Source organism: Penicillium chrysogenum (assembly GCF_028827035.1).
Source record: "Penicillium chrysogenum strain IBT 35668 chromosome Unknown utg000002l_segment0_segment0, whole genome shotgun sequence".
Classification (NCBI taxonomy): Eukaryota; Fungi; Ascomycota; class Eurotiomycetes; order Eurotiales; family Aspergillaceae; genus Penicillium; species Penicillium chrysogenum.
Genome location: NW_026622750.1, coordinates 3560518 through 3585320, shown reverse-complemented (window position 1 = coordinate 3585320; position 24803 = coordinate 3560518). Strand labels below are relative to the sequence as shown.

At 47.7% G+C, this 24803-nt stretch overlaps 7 protein-coding genes across 7 annotated transcripts; 4 read left to right on the top strand and 3 right to left on the bottom strand.

The window, feature by feature from the left end:
• Window positions 1-335: 335 nt before the first annotated feature.
• Window positions 336-1147, bottom strand: N7489_004776 (ankyrin repeat domain-containing protein; the record flags this gene model as incomplete). The annotated part of the gene is made up of 2 exons (XM_056710528.1): window positions 336-490; window positions 643-1147. The coding sequence occupies 2 exons, from the start codon at window positions 1145-1147 to the stop codon at window positions 336-338; spliced, it is 660 nt and encodes a 219-aa protein (XP_056568949.1).
• Window positions 1148-2059: 912 nt separating this feature from the next.
• N7489_004775 (uncharacterized protein) lies at window positions 2060-2395 on the top strand (the record flags this gene model as incomplete). Its single annotated transcript, XM_056710527.1, has 1 exon — window positions 2060-2395. The coding sequence occupies one exon, from the start codon at window positions 2060-2062 to the stop codon at window positions 2393-2395; it is 336 nt and encodes a 111-aa protein (XP_056568948.1).
• A 1037-nt stretch (window positions 2396-3432) lies between these two features.
• On the bottom strand, window positions 3433-6105 carry N7489_004774 (uncharacterized protein; the record flags this gene model as incomplete). The annotated part of the gene is made up of 4 exons (XM_056710526.1): window positions 3433-3971; window positions 4022-4775; window positions 4833-5993; window positions 6049-6105. 4 exons carry the CDS (start codon window positions 6103-6105, stop codon window positions 3433-3435), a joined length of 2511 nt encoding a protein of 836 aa, XP_056568947.1.
• Window positions 6106-6814: 709 nt separating this feature from the next.
• N7489_004773 (uncharacterized protein) lies at window positions 6815-7220 on the top strand (the record flags this gene model as incomplete). Its single annotated transcript, XM_056710525.1, has 2 exons — window positions 6815-7054; window positions 7104-7220. 2 exons carry the CDS (start codon window positions 6815-6817, stop codon window positions 7218-7220), a joined length of 357 nt encoding a protein of 118 aa, XP_056568946.1.
• Window positions 7221-8325: 1105 nt separating this feature from the next.
• Window positions 8326-9230, top strand: N7489_004772 (uncharacterized protein; the record flags this gene model as incomplete). The annotated part of the gene is made up of 2 exons (XM_056710524.1): window positions 8326-8735; window positions 8765-9230. The coding sequence occupies 2 exons, from the start codon at window positions 8326-8328 to the stop codon at window positions 9228-9230; spliced, it is 876 nt and encodes a 291-aa protein (XP_056568945.1).
• A 1860-nt stretch (window positions 9231-11090) lies between these two features.
• Window positions 11091-13245, top strand: N7489_004771 (NADPH oxidase family protein; the record flags this gene model as incomplete). Its single annotated transcript, XM_056710523.1, has 5 exons — window positions 11091-11615; window positions 11696-12425; window positions 12481-12590; window positions 12651-12813; window positions 12869-13245. 5 exons carry the CDS (start codon window positions 11091-11093, stop codon window positions 13243-13245), a joined length of 1905 nt encoding a protein of 634 aa, XP_056568944.1.
• A 2444-nt stretch (window positions 13246-15689) lies between these two features.
• N7489_004770 (C2H2-type zinc finger protein) lies at window positions 15690-16768 on the bottom strand (the record flags this gene model as incomplete). The annotated part of the gene is made up of 2 exons (XM_056710522.1): window positions 15690-16016; window positions 16139-16768. 2 exons carry the CDS (start codon window positions 16766-16768, stop codon window positions 15690-15692), a joined length of 957 nt encoding a protein of 318 aa, XP_056568943.1.
• Between the last annotated feature and the right edge of the window lie 8035 nt (window positions 16769-24803).

Below are 24803 nucleotides of genomic sequence, written 5' to 3'. Positions count from 1 at the left end.
TATTCGAAAGACAGATATAGATTTCTTACTCACGAGCACGCATGTCCACGGTAGCGCTGGCATCTTCAACAGATAGGTTGGAGCGGTATCACTTTAATCGATGCATAATGGTCTTTCAAGTAAAGTAACGTTCAATTTGAATGAGCCAACCCAAAGAGCTTTGTCCTTAACAAGCTCGACGGGTTTGAGTAGGCAGCCTGAGCTGGGTGCTATTCTTTTGTACATCAGACAAATCCCGGTGACGTTCCATTGCATTTCATGTGGGAAAGGGTTCTTCTCGAGTCAGGGGGTAGCGTGCCTTTATGGGCTCCACAGTGCAGTCTTTGCCAGTTCATTCAAAAAGTACCGCCCGCTCCCATCTCATCATTTAATCGGTGCTTCTTAGCATTCTTCATCTTCTTCACGCTATGACAGAATGGAATAGAAGTCGCTCTCCGTTTGCTCACTTTGTCTTGTTGCAATGAATTCGTGTTCAATGGATCCAGGAGGACTATAATGAATATACGCACTGGATCAATTCCTTGCCAACCAGTAGGCAAACCTTCAGAGAGCATACAGCGAAGTCCACATATGATTGTAAACAAGAGATGCTCCATTTACTTAACATAGAAGTCATGAAGCTAAAGTTCTACTATAACAAACCCGAGGGAAAAACTTGGATGATCTTCCTTTTGATCGAAGCCCGTGTTGCACCTCTCCTCGTCGCACCCTTACTTCTCAGGTAATTTATTGTAGCTGCTCGATTCGGGCCCCTACCCGCTTGTACCAGCCACGACAAGGGTGTTGTATACATATCATCCATGGAATTGATCTCCGCTCCATTGTCCAGCAAAAGCTTCACCGCACGCAATGCACTGTATTGCGCGGCCCAGGAGAGCGGCGTCCTCTTGTTCTGATCTAGGTCATCCTTTGCTGTCCCGTCTTGGAGGAGATAAAGAAGGAGCTCGACACAGTCACCCATTGCAGCATAGTGAATGAGAGACCTTTTGGAAGGCCCTCGTTGGTTGTATATTCCTTGGTATTTGAGTGTTGCTTGTGCATCGTGAAGAAACGCCATAATGTCTTCATCAAAGCATATCTCTCTAATGCCTTTTAGGTGTTGAAATTCACCATCAATGACAGTCATGGAGCGAGGAGGAATCGCCATAGTGATTGTAGGTACCCCGAGAAGGCTACAAAAAGGCCATATAAAGAGATACCAGAGGCTTATTTGGTCGCTAGGGAAGGGGAATGATGGGGACCTCTATATATGTTGTGACCTTCCGCTTTATATAGCAAGTATTCAAAATGTACACTACTCACATATGATGGAATGGGCCAGTGCGGAATAGTCGATTGCATAGTCGATGGATATCGTCAGTTTATATGATTATTTTTTTGCGTCCACTAGGTAGGCTTTTTGATATCAATGATGGACCAAGTTACTGAGGGTTGGCAACCCGAATTCAAATACATAGTTAAAAAGGGAGGAGGGTAAATATAAAAGCAACAAAAATGGCCCATCAACCCTGATGAACAACATAACTGGTCCGATTTCGTAGTTCCAGCCATGGTCTGGAGTCTGTACATCAGTGTCCGCCTCTCCGTGGGTAAATGCCCCGGACAATTCTCGCCGCACTTGGTATCAGTGGTGCCCAACAGTTGAGCTTGCTATTATTATATGCTTTTAGATCGCATACAAGTGGTGAACCCTTGTCCGGTTATGTCAAATCATGACCAGTGGCGCGCTGAGAAGTTGACGCACGATTCGTTAAACTTTTCTAGCAAAGTCAGGTCCTCAGAATATGATGTACATTTCTGATGGCGAGTTAGTTTCGAAGGCTAAAATATGATGAGAAGGTATAAAGAAGTCGAGCAAGATTTAATCGGAACAAATCACGATCAATATACTCATTCCTTCCATAACCATTTGCGAGGACTTTGGAAAATTGCCAGCAGGCCTACCCAGTTGCATCGCCCCCAAATCATTAGCGATTAAGGGCTTTGTCAGTATCACGCTGGATACAGGATGGCTACCCGCTGATTAGTATCGCCTATACTGGATGCAAACCAACACCCAATGCAGGTCGTTCATGGTCTCAGTGTGGAAAACCAGGAGAACTTCCAACGCCAACACCAAAGCGAGTTTGCGCGAAGCCATGACGCCCATCATCCCGTAAATATACTCGCACTCCCCATCGAGTTGCTGTATGATGCCCTAGATTATCTATCCACGGAGGATTTGGTCTCGTTCGCATTCTGTCGATGGGACCTGTTTCAAACTCTGATTGGCTTCCTTGAACGCAAAGCAAGGCCATCTCTACAAGGTCTTGGCCTCTTAGGCACACTGTTCGAGGAACAGTGGCCAAAGAAATGGCTTCGAATTATCGTCCCGATCTGCGCCAGGTCCGAATAGCCGATATTGAGAGATCTTGAGACACTTGTGGAGTTATTCGAAGATAATCATTGGCCGAAAGAGCAGCTCTGAGATATCATTATAGTATCAGCTAGACGTGACCAACCAACCGTGCACAGTTGTGTTGAGCTTGGATTTGAAGAGCTGACTTGCCGGTATTTGCGAAAAAGGCCGCATACACTATTCGATACGAACAATCTCCACATGACAGTTTTGCACTTCTCTGTGCTCAATCGTTCCCAAAACATTGTCCAGGAAATTAGAAGTATAGCTCAAAACATGCGTGAGTTTGATGTGCAGGAATTTCTCAATCGGCATGACGACATTCAAAACACTCCACTCGACTATGCTATCACGACCTCATCTTCGACTATTGTGGATATTCTTATTAGCGCTGGGGCCAGAATCGACGATGAACATCAAGAAGAGTTACAACTAAATCAGAGTCTTTATCAACCTCTGCACGAAAAGCCGCTTGAGACAGTCGCCTTATCTCGCCCATTTCAGAACCGGGAAGTACGATCTAACGACACACACACACACACAAACACACACAATTTATTAACGCCCGGCGGCTAAGCCGAAAGGGCAACCATCTCTGATCTACTGTACATGTCATAAATATATACAGTACTGTGTCTCCTCCGAGCCCATACATTAAGCATTGCACGATATATCATCTCAGATGTAGATCTAACTACTCTTAAGGGTTACAGGGTAATTCTACAGAACTCGACCCCCTGCTAATTTGGCATTTAGGCTATAGCTAGGGTGAGGCAGCGATGGTCGTCTGCCAATCGCACAGCAACGCACCTCTTTCAGAGATCGCAACAGGGCTGGCAATGCTAATTTCCATACTTGCGCCCTTGAGGGTCGTCCATCTGTGGTTGCACATGACCGATTGATCCGATATCTTATCCTATGAAGATTGCGGGCTTGTTGTAAATTAATGACATGAGTTTTAATCTGTGCGCAGTTCTCGCAGGCTAGGCAGATTGAAAAATCCATGAACACTGACAAAAAGATGACGCACAGTGCTAGGTTACTGTCGTTCCGCCTGAGAATCTTCTTCGGATATTATTGATGAGCCGTGTGACAGGCGGAGGCAGGAATGAGTCATCCTCGCCTTTAGCCGTTATATCCTGCTCCAGGCAATTTGTAGGTGGGATTTCCAGCACCGCTGTCTCTGCCTGACTGTTTTCGTCGTCCCCAGAGCGCTCGTCAATGCTCATCTCGGCTGAATCCCATTCATCATCGCTGATCGGTTCAGGCCTTTCTGCCTCTACTTCGAACTCCTCCCATTCTTCGTCACTCGCCATGTCACGTTGCACCCGGCTGATCGATTGCTTCCCTGATTCGGATCCCTCCGAGTACGCGTACATCACCAAATCTCGCATGGTCGACTCATCCAGAGATCCCCCACGAGTACGGCAGATGTTTTGTGCAACGGTGAGAAGCCGTTCTGTGCCAGCTCCTGTAGCCGGAATGGAGAGTAGATCGCGCGCCAGTCGAGTGAGAACAGGCCATTCGCGTTGATGGTCTTTCCAGTAAGCGCATGGCGAGATATTGAGAACCCCTGTTGCGTGTCAGTAGTCAACAGGAAATATACTGGGCAGTTGTCCAGACCTTCGCGGAGATATTGATCAACTTCATCTTGCGCACACCTTGAGCTACCCGCCAGACCAGCTAGTGGGTGCAGAAGCCGGTCAAGCCCCAACAATTGCGGGGAACAAGACAGTCCATTCACGCAAGACAAGCTCGTGGGCATTTGCGGTCGGTATTGTAGGTGAAAGATCCTCAGATACTCGATGTAGCGCTCGGGTTGGCCCAAACCTTGCGATGATGTGGCCTCATCGAATGCGGACACCTTATATTGGGGAGCAACGAAAGTTCCAGGGCCATACATGACCCCAAAGTTTTGAAATGTCTTTTCATATACTTCTCCAAGTTCCATCTTCATGATAAGCGACGCCTCAGATAGTTTGCGCTTCCACGGTGCTGATTTTCTTCTCAATATTCGGGTTGACTCGTCGAGATGCTCCATTAGTATCTTAAACACGAAACAGACCTTGTGGACTGTCGCCTCTCTCGACGCCAGGAGGGCCGTAGTAAACTGAATGAATGGCAATATCAGTTGCACAAGGTAGTCGACCTTGCGCCAATCCGTACTTGTTAATTTGTACTGTAAATTCCCACTTTCTTGGCAGTATTGGTCGATATATCTCCGCAGTCTGCCGGCTCGTTTTAACATCAGGAATACCGAATTCCATCGGGACTTCGCATCGTCTAACGGCAAGACTCGAGTCGATGCAGGCTGGAGACACAAAAACTCATCGCGCTTCCTAGGGGTCTCGTTGACAAATTTTGCAAATGATCGAATCTGCGAAAAGCAAGGGTCAGATTTTATTTTCTAGTCAAGAGAATGGAGGGTTTTCACCTTTCCCAAAACATGTGATATTTCGTCGCCATCTGATGGGTCGGTCCAACCATTGGCGTGTGATATCTCTCGCACATTCTCAACCCTTTCCCCTTCTGGGGAGCTTGTGATGTTCTCGATATACCGCCGAAGGCAGAGCTGAATGGCCTGTACTGTGCCAGGAACCCCAACAAAGCACTGCCAAGAGCTGATACCACCAGAAGAAGTGAGCTTCTCTCTTAATGACAGCATCAGGTTCTCATCGACCCTATAGTCGACTGTCACGCTGAATATCCGATGAAGCAACCCTTTTTCCTGGATCAGTCCAAGTATTTGATCACAGGGGTCATTCCCTGTCTCGGACCTGCAAATTAGCTTGAACCCAAGCAGCACCTCTCGGTAGCTCCACTCTTTATCAAAATAATAGGCAGTAATAGCCATAAAGTCCTGCCCGAACGGACCTTTCCAACAGCACAAAGCGATCGATACCTTGGAATCTCCGGGCAGGTCCTGCAGCTGTGACTCTTGGTAGGCGGTTACTATGTCGTGCATATAATGGCGGAGCTTCTTTGACGAGGGAACCTCCAAAGCTTGAGGTCCGGAATAGACTAGATCCAACAATTCTCGGAATGTGGGTTCTTCCGTGACCTCAAAAGAAAGGTTTGCGGACGTGATTGTCCGCAGAAGGTGTCCTTCGAGCTGTGCCTTGGTGAATCTGCTCCTCATGGGCGAGAAGCTTGCACGAGGTTCCTCAATTGGGCCTGGGGTGACAGCAGAAACGGACACTTCCTCTTTGCTTCTGCGACATGAGTTGGACTTCAAGTGCTTACCCATTGTGCTTGTTCCATGGGATTTATGACGTGGATGATGTGGGTGATTAAGCGGCGTGAGGCAAGACCGACAAACTACCTTGGGTCGGCCAGACCTGAGCCCTGCCACCTGGTCAAAGTGCTTCCACACCTTTGAGGAACGAGACTCAACCGACCATCTGAATTTGTATTTTCCGTTTTTGGTCAGCTGTTGTCCGTAGTCGGTCTCCAGCCACCAAGATAAAAATTCTTTCTCCTGGTCGGAGTCGTAGAGCACCCAATCCCGGCGGTCCGGTGCAAACCGTGTGAGATTTGCTGAGGGGATTCTGGGTCGGTCTTCCAGCGTTACGATGCCTGAGGGGCCAGTAAATAGCTTTAAGTGGTAGATTAAGTTAGAATCAGTTGACTGGCTCCAGGTGATGACATACCGAAGACAGCGACATTGGGACTGACGACGATGATGAGGCGGTCTCAATCGAACACATCGCGCTGAGGGGTGTAAAGCTGGCGGGGGACGCCGCCAGAATAAATGGGATCGCAGCCAAAGCAAGCCAGACTGGTGCCAGCTTTTTATGGTAGGGCGACCGCTGCGTCCCACGAATCAGTCATCGCGTTAAACATTATATACCGTGGTCTCCTGACTAATCCGTCCGTTCTTTTGCCCTGAGTATTGAAGTCGATGAATTCCAGTTACCAGATTGAGGAACCACCGAAGGGGATTCGGGATGGTGAGTTAAAGGTCTTCAAGAATGTAGATAGCCCACAATTGAACCACCAGCGGTTCTTGTCCCAAAGTAGGCAAACGTTGAAAAATGTCTCACAGCATCGACGTGTATTGTTCTATCGCATTTTTGATATTTCCACTAGCTTCAGAATTGTCAGGTTATAGATGAAGCCTGTGCTACACCAAGGGGGAATATCTTGAGCGGTGAAAGTCGATGACGTCAACGATTCCCGACGTATCACTGGCTCATTAGGTATTCAGGTGAATCAACGTTTCAGTAATTTGAGCCATAAGCACTAGTTAAATTCTTTCGCTTGTCGTTGAGACTTTGCATGGCTCTTTAGGCATGTTCAAGGCATATTATAATAGACCCTAGGGCTACATAAATGGGCGTCGTACCTGAATTGAAAATCCAAAATTTGTCCATCTTGTGTTGTAAATTCATCTGGCACCGGCATTTCCTACCTAAGATGGCCATGGAAGAAGAAAATGAGCTTTCCGAAATTATATCCTTGTACAGTGAGCCCAGTGAATCCGAAGAACAAGAGTCAATCTCTGAGCACTCAGAGGAAGATATTTCGGAAACAAGTGAAGACCGCGCGTTCGTGGTGTCGGATGGAGATCAATCACCCTACTCGAACAGATCCTCTGAGTCTTCAATCTACAGCCAGCACTGTCACCACAGACATGATGATGACTTTTCTAAACCTGTAAGTTGCATGGGAATACTGTTTCTAATGGATGAGCTGACATCCCTAGGTTGGCCACAAAATACCGATAAGCACAATTGCCAAACGGGTTATCCACCAGAATGATAGTCCTGTTGTACAATATTTGGTCCTATGGCGGTCCTGGGAGCAGGAAAGGCCACAATGAGTGGTATGGCAGAAAAGACATGATTCGTACATAGTACTGAAGCTGTGCACATCATTAATTTGCCAGCTAGTAAGCTGTCTCTGTATCAACGCGTGTGAAGCAATGTCATCGCTTTTTAGCCGAAAGCCTTATGATTTTAGTGTTTTCTCCAACCAAATTTGGCCCTATCGCCATACGCTGGAGACAGTACGTATAACCGGTAGGCTTTGTATATCAACTCTCCGAAGTTAGTTCTGAGTAGGTCTCTTCTCATTGCTTGCATGTGTCTGGTTCCACCACTAGTGAAGGGCTGGCTAGTCCCAACATCTACATCTTCCGCCCGGTCAAACAACCACTTTATCCGCAAGGAAGTAACAATCCTAGGAGATCCAACCGCAAACTGAGTGTGGAAGCATCTCACTGAAGCAGTCCAGCTTTGTAACTTTCTGCTTCAGCCATAGTCAGACCCTCCTAATGAGCAGAGTAAATTCTCAACAAAATTGGTGAGATTTCAACGGACATTGTCATGGAAATCTTATTGAACTAAGCCTCCCAATGGCGAAATTCTCTGCATGTCCATCAGGTAAAGTGATCTAGATCTTCGAGCCTGTTCACCTCGGCGATTTTGACTCTCGCCATGTGAAAGACCTATTTTCAGTAGCTTTTACTCAACGTTGAGTGAAAGGCTTTTGACCAGCACGATACTAACGTATATTAAATAGTTTGTGAACGTTTGCGGTTTATTATTTTCACCAGGGTTTAAAAATGGAAACTCCGTTGGGTTCCAGTGAACATATCAAAGTTGTGATAGAAAAACGATTGATCTTGACTGGCCATGGGTAAATTGCGTTGTACTTGTTCCTTGAGGGGTGTTATCCCATGTAAGGCCTCCCGAAACAGTTTTATAACCTGATCTCATTGCCAAAAGTCGACCAAATTAGCGCTGGTTCTGCATATTCACATCCACGAGGACTAGTACCCCTGGATTGCTACTCCCGGATTGCTACCAGAAGCTCTTCCTGAGAGAGACTGTTTGATGCTGCACTTGATGTTACAGCTACTCCAACATCCGTTTCTGTCGTATTGGCGGCGTGCGAATAGGTGCGTATTATGAATTCCAATGACCATGTGTAAATATGCTGAACGCAGCAGGCAGCATATCCCTCGTGTGGGCCTCTCCTCGAAAAACCCGGTCACGAAAGCCCCTTTCATATATTCAAAGACCGAGGAGCTCGTTTGGAAATGGGAACAGTCAAAGCTCTGTGGTCAGAGTATCAACATCAAACTCCCTTCTACCGTGCTTCCGCAAGGCCGCCCACCAAACAAACCGGATAGCCGAGAAGAATTCATATCAATCGAGGATGGCGTTGTTCAAGTCTTCCCTCAAGCACAGCTGACTAACCTGGAACATCATGACTATCAGATCGGAATTCTGGAGATAGCGCAGTCAGGAAACAGGAAGGTTATCCTTGCCAATGCGAAAAAGGGAAACAAGCAAAGAGTCTCCGGGCAAGCCTCTTTCACTTCCAGCATTGTGTATTGGAGAAGGTCCCACCTTATTTCAGTAGCTGGTCAACCGAATTCTGGGTATCGGACTCGGTTGTTATTGATTCAAAGTCGATCGAGGAGGCAGAATTGATACTCAAGGCTCTGCGTCCAGAGAGACTCGACGAGACTGGATATGTCTGTGTTGGCCTTCCAGTCACAATCTTCGGGCCATTATTCAACACGCTGATATCTGAATGGAACGCGAGTGCCGCTTCTTTCGAGCACTCTAACGTATTTATCTGGATATATTCCGCAGTGGACCCGGCAAACTTCAAGATAAACGCGAGCGAATCTGATAGTTCCACCAACCACTCAGTTTCCTCCCTGCTGGAGCGAATGAGCGGAAAATCTTGGCTTGTTAGGGCAAAGCTCACGTTTAGACTCGAAACTTCGTGTAGAGAGAAAGCGGCTATTCTTGCTGAGCTCCTGGAAGTTTCTCATATTCAGGTCACCTCTTCCCATAAGCCCATCACTCACTCCTAGAGGCGGCATGGGTGTTGGAAGGTTTTGGTGGCTCACACCGTAACTGCTGGCATTGTTGGTTTGGTTTATTGTTTTTTTTTCCCTTCCCATTTCATTGTACCATTGTACGTTGCCAAAATTGGGAATTGAATTTTAGAATCTCGAACTTGTGACAAAAATATTTTCTTGTGGTCGACGCAGGAGGGCCAGAGGAATGCCTGGGATGATAGGTCTTTAGCCAACTCCCCTCATCTGGAGTTAGTTCACGCCTGAGGACAGTCCATAATGGAAGGGGCCAAAGAGATTCAGTTACATGATTACAAGGTCTCCTGAGGCTTGCAGGATCAGTGATCCCGGCACAAAGGTCTAGATTTAGCGAGAGGGATCCGGACGTAATCGCAGAATATCACTATAGCAGTACAATACTTTACCTCGAAGGAGTCATAGAATATGGATTTGCGAGGTTGTGTCTACCTTTGACGACTTGAGATTAATTTGAACGCCAATCCGAAATGCAGCTCAAACGCATGTTTGCGGCAAACAAGTTGAGGGTCACGAAACAGTTTTACATTGTCTTCTAACAGTGTCGCGGTCTTGTTGCGCCCCATCCGCTATTTGCACTCAGGCGATTTATTTGAAGAATTCTTGGACCCAAGAGCAGAAGAGAACCAGGGAAACACATGGTCAACAGCGGATCGATATTATATACATGCTATTTCGCGCTTTCCTCGCCGTCGCTGGTCAAGGTGTTCCTGGCATACCCGTCACCAAAATCAGATGTGACTCACACCTACACCGATGGGCCACCAAGATCCAACCAATTGATGTCTCAGAAGATCACGTGCAACATCCTATAGTCTGGTAACTCCAGATGTTCAGGGAAAGAGAAACCATGATCACGCCCAGTGAGCAAGACCAAGACCCACCCTCAGAGGCTTTTCTATACATATGCGACTACCTGTGCCGGAAATCACAGTACCATCAGCTGCCACTTTGGGACAACCGACCGCGTGATCATCGATCAGTAGAATATGCCAAGGGAAATCCACTACTCTACTATCTACTCGTCTACACAGGAAGAACTGGGATATATAAGGACGCCTATTCGTGTACCTAGTTGGGTCCTTCGTCTTCAATCATACATTGTTGCTTGTGGTTACCTTGTGGATAACTATGTGACTCTTTGCTTGATTACAACTTGACAACTCTCACAGATAGACCAAAACTTGAGAATAGACCTATTCGGCGCTCCACCTGGCATCTTTCCTCGATACCTCAAACGGACCTACTCTGTAGAAAGCCCTGATAGGAAACAGTACGGTTGAGAGACAGATCGTTGACGTTGGAAGCCTGAGAAAGCGTAAGGCAAGTACGACCTGGAACGCTTCTAACCTAACTGTGACCAGTTTGAAGAGCGTATCACGAGGTTGCCTCAACGATATTTCTAATAAAGACGGTCGCCGTCTATTAGATAAGCGACCATGCACCATGTGGAGATGCTTCTCAGACGTTGATCAACTTCAACTGTTGGAACTATGTGAACTCACAATTGTAACATAATGCAGGAATATGAGAACCGTAGAATTAAGGCTCAACGCCGAAAGTCGTTTCTCCGAGACGCACGTCTTGCAATCGACATGCGGCTGATTACCACTGTTACGCTGCCGATGCAGATCATTTTCAGCCATCAACCTGCCACACCATCCCAAGTCATAAAATGAGGTTTCTGATCGTTACTCACCAGTGTCATTTTTGCCGCATCACTCTCCCAAGCCATTTTCGCCTGTCTGAATAAAAGCTGTAGGTCAACGTTGTCCAAACAGCCATTTAGAAAACAAGATATAAACCCGCTGATGTCCAGTATTGCCTGTCCCAAAAAGCATGTCCCGCCCTGTTTCAAAGTTTGCCGAATGGCTTGCCAGAGCTTCCATCCACGATAGATTCGGTATCTGTGGGATCCTTGCTCTTTTATGCTGGATGTCTTATAGCCTCGGACGCAGGTTCAGTCATTTGCCTTTGAGGTTGCAGCAGGTATCCTGGAGAAGTTTCTTCCAGGCGCCAACACCAGGCCTGCTCCAGTGGCTAGATATCCCATCATACTTGCAAGGGGGAGTACTTACAGTCTTGCTGATTGCAAATATCATTGTAATCAGCCTTCATGCCCGGACGTGGGCGGACGTGCAGAAGCGAGCTGGATGCTTGGCGGTCACACACCTTGTTCCCCTCTGCTCCGGGTTTAGCTTCAGTCTTCCGGCCCACGTCTACTATGTCGAAGGGGACACGTTCTACTGGGCCCATCGGTGGCTAGGTCGCATTTGCGTGCTGCATTGCCTTCTTCATGGGTCCGTCTTAGGAGCAAATGCTCGAAATACAAGCCTTGGAGCTCCCCTCGCCATCCCACTCCTGGTACGTGAAGCGAGTCCGAGGAGGGCGGCCTTCCCATGCCCCCGCAGTGTGTCTGACTACAAGTGGCTAACAATTAACAGGCCGGATGTAGTCTCGTTTCGATCTTGCCTTGGACGTTGGCTGCGATCCTCCGCCGGTGGCCGCAACTCGGCCTCAAGGTCCACCATATGCTTGCTTCTATCGCCACCGGCGCCCTTTTCTACCATTTGATCGACCGGGTATCCTCCTACCGCTGGGTCTTGCTTGGTGGTATTTGCGCCGGATGTGCCTGGAGTGCCGGGACATGTCTGCATACTATGTGGTTCCACAGGTCGTGGCGCATCACCTCCAGACGGGCACTCGCGCGGTCTTTCAACCAGCTTTTATGGCTTGATATTGCGGTTCCCATGGGGTGGGAGGCTCAACCGGGGCAGTATGTCCGGCTCTGGATGCCACGCTCAGGGGTGAGGTCTTTCTTGCAGCTTCCCTCATTCTACGTAGCTTCAGTGGACACAGCGCAGAATGCGCCAGGACCACCAACCACTCGCACATTACGCATAGTGACCCGACCCCGACCAGGAGTGACTGGAAGGATCGCACAAGCTGCGGATCATGCGACGTACTCGACGATTCATTTTCCGGTATGCGTGCTGGGTCCATATGGGCATCCACCTAACCTTGGCCAGTACGGGACCGTCGTCTTTGTACTTGAGGACATTGGACTCTTCCGCGCGTTGCCGTTCATACGACATCTCGTTCAAGAAAGCCGAAGCCGGAGAAACACGGTGCGAAGGCTAGAAGTCCTGTGGCAAGTTAGGCTGAAACATTTCAGTGAGTCCCCCATTATGCTCGGATGCTTTGCGGTGTCCTGTGCTTACCGGAATAGACCACCCCCATTGGGTGGGGGATGAAATCTCGCAAATCCTCGAGCTCGACCGTATGTTTGACCGAAACGATTGTCCCGAGCATAGACACCGAGATGACCGGGGTTTTGATGTGAGTGAATCTTTCTTCTCGCTATCACTCCTACAATAGGTCGGGCTAACTCGGTAGCAGATTCTGCAATTCACTATACATATCCTAGATACCCAGCCAGTGGACCGGATTCGTTACCGCAACCGCAATTGCACGCGCCTGAAATACCATTTTCATGTCATCAATATCGGCAAGGAGATGGCACGTCTAATGGATGGTAGAGGCGGAACGACCGCGGTTTCGGGTATGAGCGCTCTCCCGTTTATGCACTTGGGTTTTGCCAGGCTAACTGGTATTAGTGTGCGCAAGCAAATCGACACGCGCAGCAGTACGCCGCATCGTTCATTCCAGAACGAGTTGTGATTGGCGATTGATCGACCTTGATCTAGAACCCTCCTGCGAGTGGTGGGCGGACGGTGACCCTTTCGCCAATGGCGCATCCGACACAATTGCAGCGCCAACAGAACCCTCCAATATTGAAAGAGAGTTTGAGCCCGGTCGGACACCGACTGCCATGCCCGCTGCATATGCTGTTCCTGAGCAGACCACCCGGCTGTCCGGGGAGATCTTGGTGGATAGTAGACGATCCTGGCGGAGTGACGATGCGGTGGTTGGAGGGCAGAATGCCAACCACAAAAGGTGGGTCCGACAGAAAATTACCGAAGGCGGTGTCTAGTTAGTCAAGCATGTTCAAGTCACATGGTATGCTTTCATGCAGCTGTTGAGGCTCAACACGTTCCAGAACAGGCTGGAATCTGCTCTTACCCGCCTTCACTAAACATTTACATCAAGCTAGAGTTAGTCGGTAGCCGCGAGCAGAGACGAATGAAATTTGATTATTGATGTGAGATATGGAATGTTGTGGGGATATCTGAGTAGGCGGGTGGTGGACCAACGTCTCAAAAGCACGGACGTTCTCTTTCCACGTCACCCATATAAGATGGGTTAGCGTGCATCTTTTTGTCAGTTGTTTTACTTCCTTCAGTAATGTACTTCCCTAAAACAACAGGAGCAAGCCGTTTTCTCTGGTCTATCTCCACTATGCGAGATTGTAAAGACACGACTAGCACAATGTATAACGGACATTCCAGTGGTTAATACTATATGTTCTGCGTTTTTTTAACCTCTAAAATATTCATCTCCTCACCTTCCCACTATATTAAGATGCCCGCGGTTAATCAACTTGGGACAAAATCATTCTGACGCCTTGGATATAATATCTGCTGGCTGCGGATCAGTCATGCAGTTGTCTTGAGCAAAAACGTAGGTAAAAGAGGTAGTTATAGACCTTCCCGCTTGTCTTGCCATTTGCAAGCTTCTAGTTGGCGTCAAATGTAAAAGCATATTTGTGAGGGTGTCTAACAAATGTGAGGCCTGTACATATGTCTGGATTATATTTCCACTGGCTTAAGCGACACATTCGGTGAAGAATGGACGTTATTGTAAACGGTTGATGCACTAACGTTGACTCAACGACCACACTCCACAGCACCAAGAAACAGCCTACAGCCCAAATGCAAGAGGCAGTTTCTGAGTAGACGAGTGGGTGAAATAGTGCGAAGAGCTGTGGGAAAAGATTACGTATCTCCGGAATACACCTTACTAACAGCGGTAAGCTTTCGGAGGTTATTGATATTCAACAGTTGCAAAACTATGGGGAGGTAATGGCCTCGAGAATTTCTTACTATCACTACGGTCACCATACAATAAGCGGAGGAATTCCTTTTTTTTTTTTCTTTCTTTGTCCCTCAGGTTTCGTCCAATGGTGAGCAGATGGTACAATGAAAAATAGAAAGTCGACCAAAAAAAGAAATTGGTTATATCAAGTCCGAACGTTGAAAATAAATGTTCAAGGAGGTCTCTGATATGTATCGGGTCATGGTTGCGTTGGACCAGCTATGCCACCTTTGTCACGGCGTTGAACTAACTGTTTGATTCTGGGAAGGCTATAAGAGAGACCAGCGCCAGCTGGTAATTATATGTTTTTGGGCGCTGAGTTTTTGCAAGTGAACAGGATGGATTCCTCAGAACAACTACCGGACCAAGATAGGGCAGACCGTCAGCCGAGTGAAATGCCTATGGAGAGTGATGAGGCCTATCCGCAGGCCGTTTCCGATTCCGAACCCCCACTTGTAAGCTAGGCGAAGACACTTTCTATACTGTGGCTAATCACTACATTTCTCTCGCAGCAGCAGGAAGAAATCCTAAAGAAACCTCTGACGATCGAGCATTATCAACCCATATTGGAGACACTGGCAGATCTCGATCGCGATGACCCGAAACTGGCCTTCCAAGCGGCTCGACCCGTGGGACTCTTCCGACGTCTATGGGCCTCATGTGAGCCGAAACACTCCGAGAGCGAGATACCAGACGAAAATGACAGACCTCCGAAGGAAGCTACCACCAAATTGAACAAACAGCGGGACGGTTTCCAGCTTCATCCTGATGAGCAGCTATCCCGTCTGGTTTCCTTGGAAGAAGCTTTAGAGCAGACTCAAGAAAGACTGATCAGCGTGCTCAAGGACTGGAATCAATCCTCTCGGGGTGATTTGGCCATGCTGATGGATATCGAAAGATGCTCGTGAGAGGTCGCCAGCGGAGGAATGTGTCATGGAATATAGCAGCCAAGGCCGGAAAATCATGGAAGACAACCTATTCAAACGTAGTATCAGAGTTTTAACCGAGTATCTTGATTTACAGTACGGAGCAGATTGCAAATATGTGTGATTATTGACGAGCCTCGGATATGTTGCCAAACGGTTTGAACGAGCCGCACTGCGTTGACCAGTAATTTGCCCGAAGATAATTTACAAATAGACGAATCCAGGAATGGCAGGGGCAGTGGTATTATTTAAGTGCCACCTTTGCACTATTGGGGCTATCGGTGTGTTTCCTAATGTTGCATACATTCGGCATGTTTGACGACAAAGCACTTTTGTAGGCAGAAACAATGGACGAGAAGCTTGAGGGTTGGCAGGGCGACAGGCCATTGCGCAGCAGGTTCTTCCCCAGCCGCATCGTAAGCAGATGAGCTTGGATGACGGTGGTTTACTTTGGCCACCTAGTCCCGCCTACTTGCTGTTGGCAAAATATGTCCTTGATGTTTATTATTGCCTAAATTCACGGTTGCAGAGGCTTAGCTTTAGGAACAGAGCTAATAGGAGCTAAGAACCTGAGTGGGCGTCCATCAAATGACAGCTGGCCACGGAATTCTGGGTCATAGTCGGGGCTCGCCTCGTCGAGGGTAGCAACATAACGGTTGCGACCGCCGCGTCTCGTATGTGTCTTCGCACAATGGACTTTGAGGTTGTCGCGGCGTGAAAAGGCACGGTGGCATCCAGGCACCCAGCACACATATGGCTTTTCTTTTAAGTGACTCCTTGTGTGACGCTCGAGGTGGTCCTCCGCTTGAAGCCCATTCTGCAGCCAATGATTTTGCATTTGAACCTCCGCTCGTGCATATCAGATTGCTGGTTCTCAAGGTTCAAGTTATGACCATGCTGCCTGCTATTAACGTGACAGTCAAGAAGTGAATGGTCATTTACACACATAGTGGTGCCATGGAGTACCTGGGACTTCTCTTGTGGCTGGTCAAGAATCGAAGTAGAGACGATACCGGTACCCGAGGGTATGGGCCCAACTTCGGGGGCCGCGGGGAGACTTGATGTAATATCCAAGGTCTCAGAAGCAGTTGCCGAAGCTGGAAATACCAACGCAGGGTTGACAGTTTGCATTGTCGAGAAACCAGCCCCCGGCGCACGTTCAACTAAATTGGACATTGGGGATGAGTCGTTTTGTCTCAAGTGGCAGGGTACCAATGTTGGCAAGCAAGGTATGGAGGTCGACTCAAGTGAACGGTCTGTTTTTTGAAAGAGACAGAGACTAGGCATGCCATGGTCCCTTAGCGGCATTGGTGCATGGTAATGAGAACCTGGGAAACAGTGGTAGGCCTGGATTACCCCATGGTCTACCCGATATTCGCGTTCTAGAGATGTAGTATCGAGCTTATTGGGCATCCATATGCCGTGACCCGCGTCGGGCCAGCTTGGGAGGACTCGTGAGTCCCCATTAGGGACAGGAGTGGCAGGTGGGGTCAGCGGGTTGACCTTTGGGAGACTCGGGCCATCATGCTGGTCAAGCTGCGGCAAAGGCTGAGCCGGCGAAAGTAGGAGGAGATGTTTGTCACGTTCTTGGAACATACTGCCGGCTAAAGCTGGGCAATTTCTCAAGGAGCATGTATAAGAGGGGCGGCTTGCAACTTTATTGGACAGTTGGCCATGAGCGTGCAGGGAGCGGCAATATTGCATGAAGAATTTTGCATTGGCTATAGCCCTGAGATAATCAATGATGCGAGAGGGTAGAATGCACAAAAGTGCGTCGATACCGGGCACCTTTATGATGGTTCTAATGCAAATCGTGTCTACGGAACATCAGAGACCGTACAATAAGAGTCCCCAAAACCCTCAACATTCTGAACAGATTTGAACGCCCTGGTAATCGTACTGCGTGGGCTGCTTTCACCTCTCCCTCCGGCGATTTACCGTTCAGCCCTCCAACAGTGATCAAATTTTACTCACCAGTGAGTGACGAGTCCCTTTTCTAGGAACATACTCGATCTAAGAGTTCAAATTCGCAGAACCAAAAGCAGCTTTCAATTTCGGATATGCAAGATTTTTCTTCCGCTCATTAAGCGTGCAAGGAAACAATGTCCCCATCCCGCACAATATCCAACGAAGAGAAAATGCTGTTTATCTGGCGCAAACACGTGATCCTCAGGCAAGAATGGCTCAAAGATTTGAACACAATCCGCTCTTAGTCCAAATATGATGAAAATTCTGGGCAGGATTCCTAGTGTTGGGCAATGAATGGTTGGTTTATCAGGAGGCAATCAAGCTAAAGTCTTTTCGTTCAATAATATATAGCGTTCATACTCATATTGTATACGCATCCAACTTCATCTAACGTGAGAAGGCAATAGATCTAATAGTTCATGTTTATAGATAACTTTATCGGGAAAAACTTTGCTATAATTGGTATCCAGCGATTTCGCATGGTGCTATAGCATGGCAGTGATGGGGATCCTTATATTAATATCAGCTATTAGTGGTAGGAGAACCCTAGCCTCGAGTGCAATTCGTGTTATATCATCCATACAAACTATATCGTGACCGCAGCTGTCCGAGCTGCCGTTCCTCATTCGGACAATGACGGCGATACGGTGGCGCTTATGATCCAAAATCCATCTCTGAACCTTGAGGCCTTGCCTTTCATGGATCGAAGGCCATTCACCGGGTAACCCTATACAATGCTCAGTGACTACAGAACTTGGGCTATTTCAACATATGCGGCGAAACAAATATAAACTGCCTCTGTTGAAATCTACATACCGCTAACTCAAGGACGCACTCTACCTGTGAACTGGTTATTGTGCAAATAAAAGGAGAACTGCACGTCATGGCGATGGGTTGGCCTTAGGGAAATAAGCGCTTCAAAAGCATTAGTGGGCCATTTGGAGCGAGCGATTCATCGCCGGACTTGCGAGATTGCTTGAAGATGGGAATGGGCAAGCGGCGAAGGAAGGTTCTTGATTGCTAAAGTCGAGGTCGGAATCCGTATTTTGCTGAAGGTATGGACCTGATATTATGGTTGTTGTGTCAGAATTACAGTACATACCAAGCAACTCGGAAATATTGCCCTTTCTCTCCCGGATCTAGCTGAAAGGACCATGTTGACACCGCCCCTAGCTGGGCCGACTTTGAATCACCACCTCTCACTTGTGGTAGCCGTTGGCTCTTCCAGGACATTTCACTTACCCGACGTTTCCAAGACTTATATTGCAGTGCAATATCTCCTCGGTGCCTTCCGCAGTGGGTCCGAATTCACTAGGTGCAGGTCGTTTCGCGTGATATTGGAGGGGCGAAGTTGGAGGAAAGCGGGAGGGCGCGTGTGGTGCTGCCAAAAAGGTTGCTGACGGAGGTCTTTGTAGATGAAGTCGTATTTTTGATAGCAAGCCTCGAGAATATGTCGTCCACCACTGGGGGTTATCCGAAATGTAATGTGGTGAGGCACGTGAGCTTGTGTTACTGTAGTCCCCTGACCGAATGTGACCTGATTTCAAGTACCCATTTGATCCAGAGTGCAGGCTTTCCGATGGACCCGGGAGCTTCCCCGAGTATTTGGGGACAACACCACCTCAGGTTCTTCTTTCATAATGAACGGTATATTTATGGTGGGTAGTAATAGGAATGATCGTTGGGTTTTTCCTGGGAGTAGGTTTATCGAGGGTTTGGGGGGAAGGGTTGTGGCGCTTATTCTCGCTCTCGGGGCATTGTACTAGCGGATTCCTCTAACTACTCTTCCTCCCATTCTCTCATTCCCATTGGACGCGGGAGTAGGTGAACCAAACTATGATACTGTAATTGGTCCGAGGTAGGCGCAACTGGTGTCAGGGTCAAAGTCTAAACCATAACCGCTAGCTTGAAAAAGGCCTTAGTGGCTGATCATCCTTCCCAGGGCCCTCCCTCAACCTGATAGATCCGCACTTGTTTCCACGGCCAGCCGTATGGCATATGCACCAACGCTGGATACCCACGGAGAAATATTACCAACGTCTAGAGCATGGAGTGCCAAGCCATATAGTACGTAGACATTACTAGGGGTAACTTACCGCCTAGGGCCATGGCTGATTCGTTTCCCCTCACATTCTGACTTCTCTTCATTATATCATTCCAGGGCCTCTGCGTCTTTACGATATTTCGTAATCTGGAAAGGTCCAACGTTCCAAGATGACCATCAAATGGTTGAAAGGCGGCTGTCAAGGTGCATTATCTCAAGGGAACCCCCATTCAGATAATTCTTCGACATGGCTCAATGGGTCTACCCGGCCACATCTGGAGAGAATAGAATTGGTATCATACCCTTGCGCTAGGCTTCCCTTTCCAGAGATTACTGTTTCTAACAGATCTACAAGCCCCAGCCCCAAAGCCATCAGGATGATACCAGAAAGCCAATGTCGACATCCATGAAATGTATTCGGGATCAGGTAAGTCTGAAACTAAAGCTCGGGCGAGAGTGCCTTCGCTCTTATAGCAACTTTTACTAACCCTTCTTCCTTTCCACTCAAGCAACCATTCAAGCACGAAGGAAAGCTATCCAGTCATCGTCATTCCAGTTCTGATGAACAGAGACACTCAGGTATCTATGATGCGTCATTTGAGAATATGACTCGGGTATTGACTTGCATCAGCCACCGTCTTCCCTCGTGAGGAACCAACCGATATCAATAAAAGAAAGCAAAGGACATATATCTTCAAAGACTGCACTTTTGATGGCACAAGCATGGTGATTACCGGAGGTGCAGGTTCTATGGATGATACGATGGTCTTCTATAATTCCAACACTGGACGAACCTTTTGTGTTCACGGAGGGATGGATACAGAAACATTCTTAAGAGAATTTTCTGGGAAACGGAAGTAGTCTTTATGGGAAACAAAGGTTCATGCAGCTGTCTCTGTGTTGCTCTAATATACTTTAAAGCAGATTGCAGGACGCCAGATATGTACAAAAGTTAGGAGCCGCCTCCCAAGATCTCCCGGTCAGCATCAAAATCATTAACGTATTCTTGTTCCATATCCAGTGGCATGATTCCGCTGTCATTGTCTTTACTATCAGCAAAGCATAGATTATCCAGATAGTTGAAAGAAAACATGGTTTCTGCATGATATGCATTGTAGAGCATCCTTCGTATCATCAATAATCTTGCCGTATCAGAGTTGTTAAGTCATAGAAGGAAAATCCGGCAAAATAGGGCGTTTACAAGGCAACCGATGTTAGGGTCTTCCAGTTTCTCCGTTGTGTCATCGAGAAATCACTACCAAATGACAGGCAAGTACGCAAAACGAGTAGGTGACGCGGATTGAGTAAGAGGACAGAGGATGGGCTTAGTCCTGTCTAAATGCCCTATATATATGTTACTCCGGCGATTAATATAAGCTCAGTTGTTTGGGCTTGTTCCGGAAACTGAATATATGAATTTCCCACCTCTTATCACAATCTAAGACTATCTATAATTTTTGCCTAACATGAAGACGAATTATCCCTAGGCCCCAGACAAGTTTCAAGCGTTTATCGTCTATTATCTCCCTATGTGAAGTCGTTACTAGCCGTCGTTTACTGCGAGGACATCTCATAAACGGCCATACGCACCTGGCAGGTTTGACTAGTGTAGCATTCGGCCAAGGGTATTTAGGGACTGTCTTCTGATAAGAAGAGATGGAACCAGTGTCCAGTATGCGACAGCTTGTTCCGACGTCTCATCTTAAAGCAAAAATGCTCGAGAGTTGTTACGCCGCGGTCGCTGCGCTTCTAACCTGTCAGACTAGCCCTTAGAGCTCACGCAATAATCCGCACCGGTGGTGGAGAAGTAAAGAACGGTATGTTGATATCGTGTGCTGAAACTAGCCTTATACAGGAGTTTAGTCGAACAAAGTCGAGTAATCATGCGCGACGTTCGTGTGACGGAAGGATGGATGGGGGAGGCACGAGTCTGGTCGGTCTAAAGATTGCTATTGTTCGAACTAGGGTAGTACAATACTAGATTGCAATTGGAATCAGCCTTCGGAACGTTTGGTAGCAAAGGATCGAGGTGGGTAGCCTTCAGGCTTGAGCCCGAAGACCCTTGGTAGGTACAGGTTTGGAGGATTCGGTGAGTTCGCACTTACCGGGAAGGATACCGAGAGAAAGTGAAATTGTAACACGGGCATAGATTTTATCTAATTAGGGCGAACTGGTGGTGGCAGGAGACAAGGAAGGCCAGAATACTCAGGTGCTCGCGTCAGGGTAAGGTGGAGGGCAGAGGACCCAAATCTGCCTTACCTAAAACAGACAGTCAGTGATACATTTCTCCTTTCCCCGACCTTCCTTCCTCGCATTCCCTGGATTATTCAACAACATATCACAACCCTAACAGATCGAGACCTTTTGTTCCTTCGAAGAGTCCACATGCTAACAGAAAGCACCATTCAGCATCTGCCGTCCACGGACCACATCCTATGCAAGCGAGGAACTTCTGGGATCCTTTTAGGCTACTACGACTTGCCTGCACAGCCAGCAAATATAATCCTGATACAAGGCTTGCTGTGGAGGAGGAAATCAAGAATTTTCTTGATTGACGGTGAGTGAAAACTCTCAAGGCACGTTCTCTTCCTATTATTCCCCGAGTCTTGCTTCCTATTTCTTACGTATCTGCAAGCTTAGATGGACTTATTATCTGTACACAACGAGATACCTTTCTACCCAATTACCAAACGTGCACAAGAGGGCCCTATACCGAGCCCTAGATGAAGTGGAACCTGTCCAATGGAGACATAACGCAACCAGTCTGTCGAGTCTCTCAGTGCGTACCCAAAGTGAAAGCCTCGAGCTAATGGTCTTGGAATCCTATCAGGGTGTCGACTGAGCGAATCGGCCCGACCTAACATACACTCTACTATACGAACAATGAAACCGAGCAACAAGTATACTCCTGTTCATCGGTAAGGTAGTATTTGGGATGCGAAAGCAAGGTTGAATGCCTCCGTATTCCCAAAGATTAAGGGCTGCCACGACGGAGAATTTATATGTAAGCATACTCCTGGACCTAGAGTTGTTGGACTGCGCGATATGTATCCTGTACCTCAAAAGGCACGTGGCGGGAATGTCTGGAACAGCAGAATGGCAGCGGTAGAGCCTTCATTACTGACAGAAGGGTATTAAGCATCTTCAGTATGTGACATGTAATGAACACTCCAGAGAGATCTCAATTTTGAAGACAAATTAGGCAGAAAATGACTCGTATACAGCAAAGGACTATGCGCGACCTCCCGGGAGAACAACATTATTTGCCCATCTTATTATCTTTGCCTTGGCTGAGTCTTTCTATATACCTACCAATGTCAAGATGGACCCGCAGGTTTTTGAACAGGTGATACTCCTCCGCATAGGTCTGTATATATTTCAACAACTCTAGTGCCTGGTTCCTAACAATAAAGACTCGTATGGGTCCTGAAGCTGTAATACATTTCGTGAGGATAAAGTTTAGCTTTTCGAAAGGAACAAGTAACTGGACCGCGGTGCTTGATGGGACAGGGATCAATGTTTCGTCAACTTCCCTGATCTCTGCCACCCAGTTATCAATCGTCTCAAGCCCCAAGTTGAAGGCGCGGAACTCCTTGGCGATCTCACGCAAAACCTCGAGTGATTGTAATACCTAGGCCTTTAAGGCTCTCTGAAGAGCCCCTACTGAAGCTTGGGGGCTATCCTCCGGATGATTTGAAGAGCAATTAGGCGACCGAGGGCGTGGGCCTTGTGTGGCTGAATCACCCCCCCGGAGCTTTCGGGGGTTTCGCTCTGCTGTAATAGGCGACTTAGCCATTTCCCGGGTTACCAGTTAGAGAGTCTAGCCGTACATACCTTATTCTGGCAACTCTCACTTGCTTCTTGGTCGTATCCGTAACCTTAGATGCCGTTCGAATCGCGCTTCTGGCTGTCTTCTTGAGGTGTCCTTAATCTAACTGTCTGTGGCCCTTCGAGTGCTTTTTTCCCCCCAATTTCCGGTGCTGGCTGTGCTGTTTCTCTTTGCCAGGCTGCACTGGAGGCAAAGTGGACGCTGATTCGTGCGGCGGTCGAGGTCTTATTCCTCGATATCTCGGAATCGGGTGGGGAGACAGTGTGACGGTTGGCGACGCGAGTGTTGTCGTCCAGGTTTGTGCTTGCTCAAAGCTCCAACAAACATCACTCGCTGGGCCGACTGCAGGAGCCGAGTCCATCAACGGAGCGGGTGTTAGCCCATACGGGTAGTCTATTGGGACCCCCACGAGTGGGTAGGTTGTGCTCCCACTGGATGAGTTTTCGTCATGGTACATACTGTCGCAATCATTAGTTTAGTTAGAGTCTTGATTGCCCAAGTAGGTCAAGGGTGGGTTACCTGTGAGCAATTCCGCGCAGCAGACCTGACGAGTGGGAAGTGGTTTATATCCTGCCTTCAGATCAAAACTAACTCGAAGGTGTTATCTGTATTCTTGCATATGAGATTGATTATCCCTTCTGGCTTAAAAGGCGGTATTAAATACGCCCATCGCAAGCGAAATAACCCTGGAGATGGTCTCGTAAGGGGCCAGTGGATATCCGATAGGAGGGCTTTTGCCTAAACCGGATGTTCCGATGTTGCCCGGATCGACCTCGAATCTTTGGCCCGAACATTCGCTCCGCCTACAGAACATGTCTTTTCCAACGCAACCAGTCTAGTGCATAACCCAAGGTTCAATATTACAAGGTCACATACCAACCCCTGCTTGCATCCAATTACGAGCCAAATGGAGCCCAGTTAGCGCCATTACGAGGTCTTTCAAAAGGCCGTGTTCGCATGACTGTGTAAATTTCTAGCCCCGGTGCTTTGGGAAAGTATGGCTGAGGAAGCGGTCTAGTGCTAGCTGTGATGATGCTCGCGGAAGTCTACGTGTTTTAAAAGCTAGAAAAAGAAGAACTGCTTGAATGATCCACATGGAGGCATATGTCATGGCCCTCGCTGGAGGAAATGAGATTTAAATTAACCAAACTGACCATCAGCACCCTGGGGGCTGCTTTGATATACTTCAACATCGTAATTTGCATGCGCGTTGATCACCACGTTAGCCAAGATTAAGCCCTGGGTAGCGATATCTGATCCAGGACAAAGAAAGTGCATTCCAGGTCTAGTGTTCATGTTTGCGGATACCTTCGAAGATCTTCCCTGGGTTGATGAAGTAGCCACTGTCCCAGCGCTTTTACAATAACAGAGGGTATCTCAAAATCGACTGCCCGCAGAGAAATCAGCCATTATTTCCCATGAGCGTGCCACTAACGTTGACTTTGTATGAATGATTCCCTGACATGTTGAATGACGTAATGGCTATGCTTCCAAAAGGTGCGGAAATACAAGCTACCTTACGATCCAAATGGTGTCAAGATATTCACTTTAAGAGGCCTTATAACAATAACAGTGGGACCCAAAATGCTCAACAACATGAATGCCTTGACAATCTCAAAATAATAATACGTGGACCGCTTTTCCCATTTGTTGGTTTTAGTAACTAACCGTTGAGCCCCCTAATATCCATGTTTTTCTCACCGGCATCTCCATGGTCTACACCAGGAATAACACAACCCTATCAACTCCACATGAAATCCTACATTCCTTAGGCGCGGACTAAACCAACT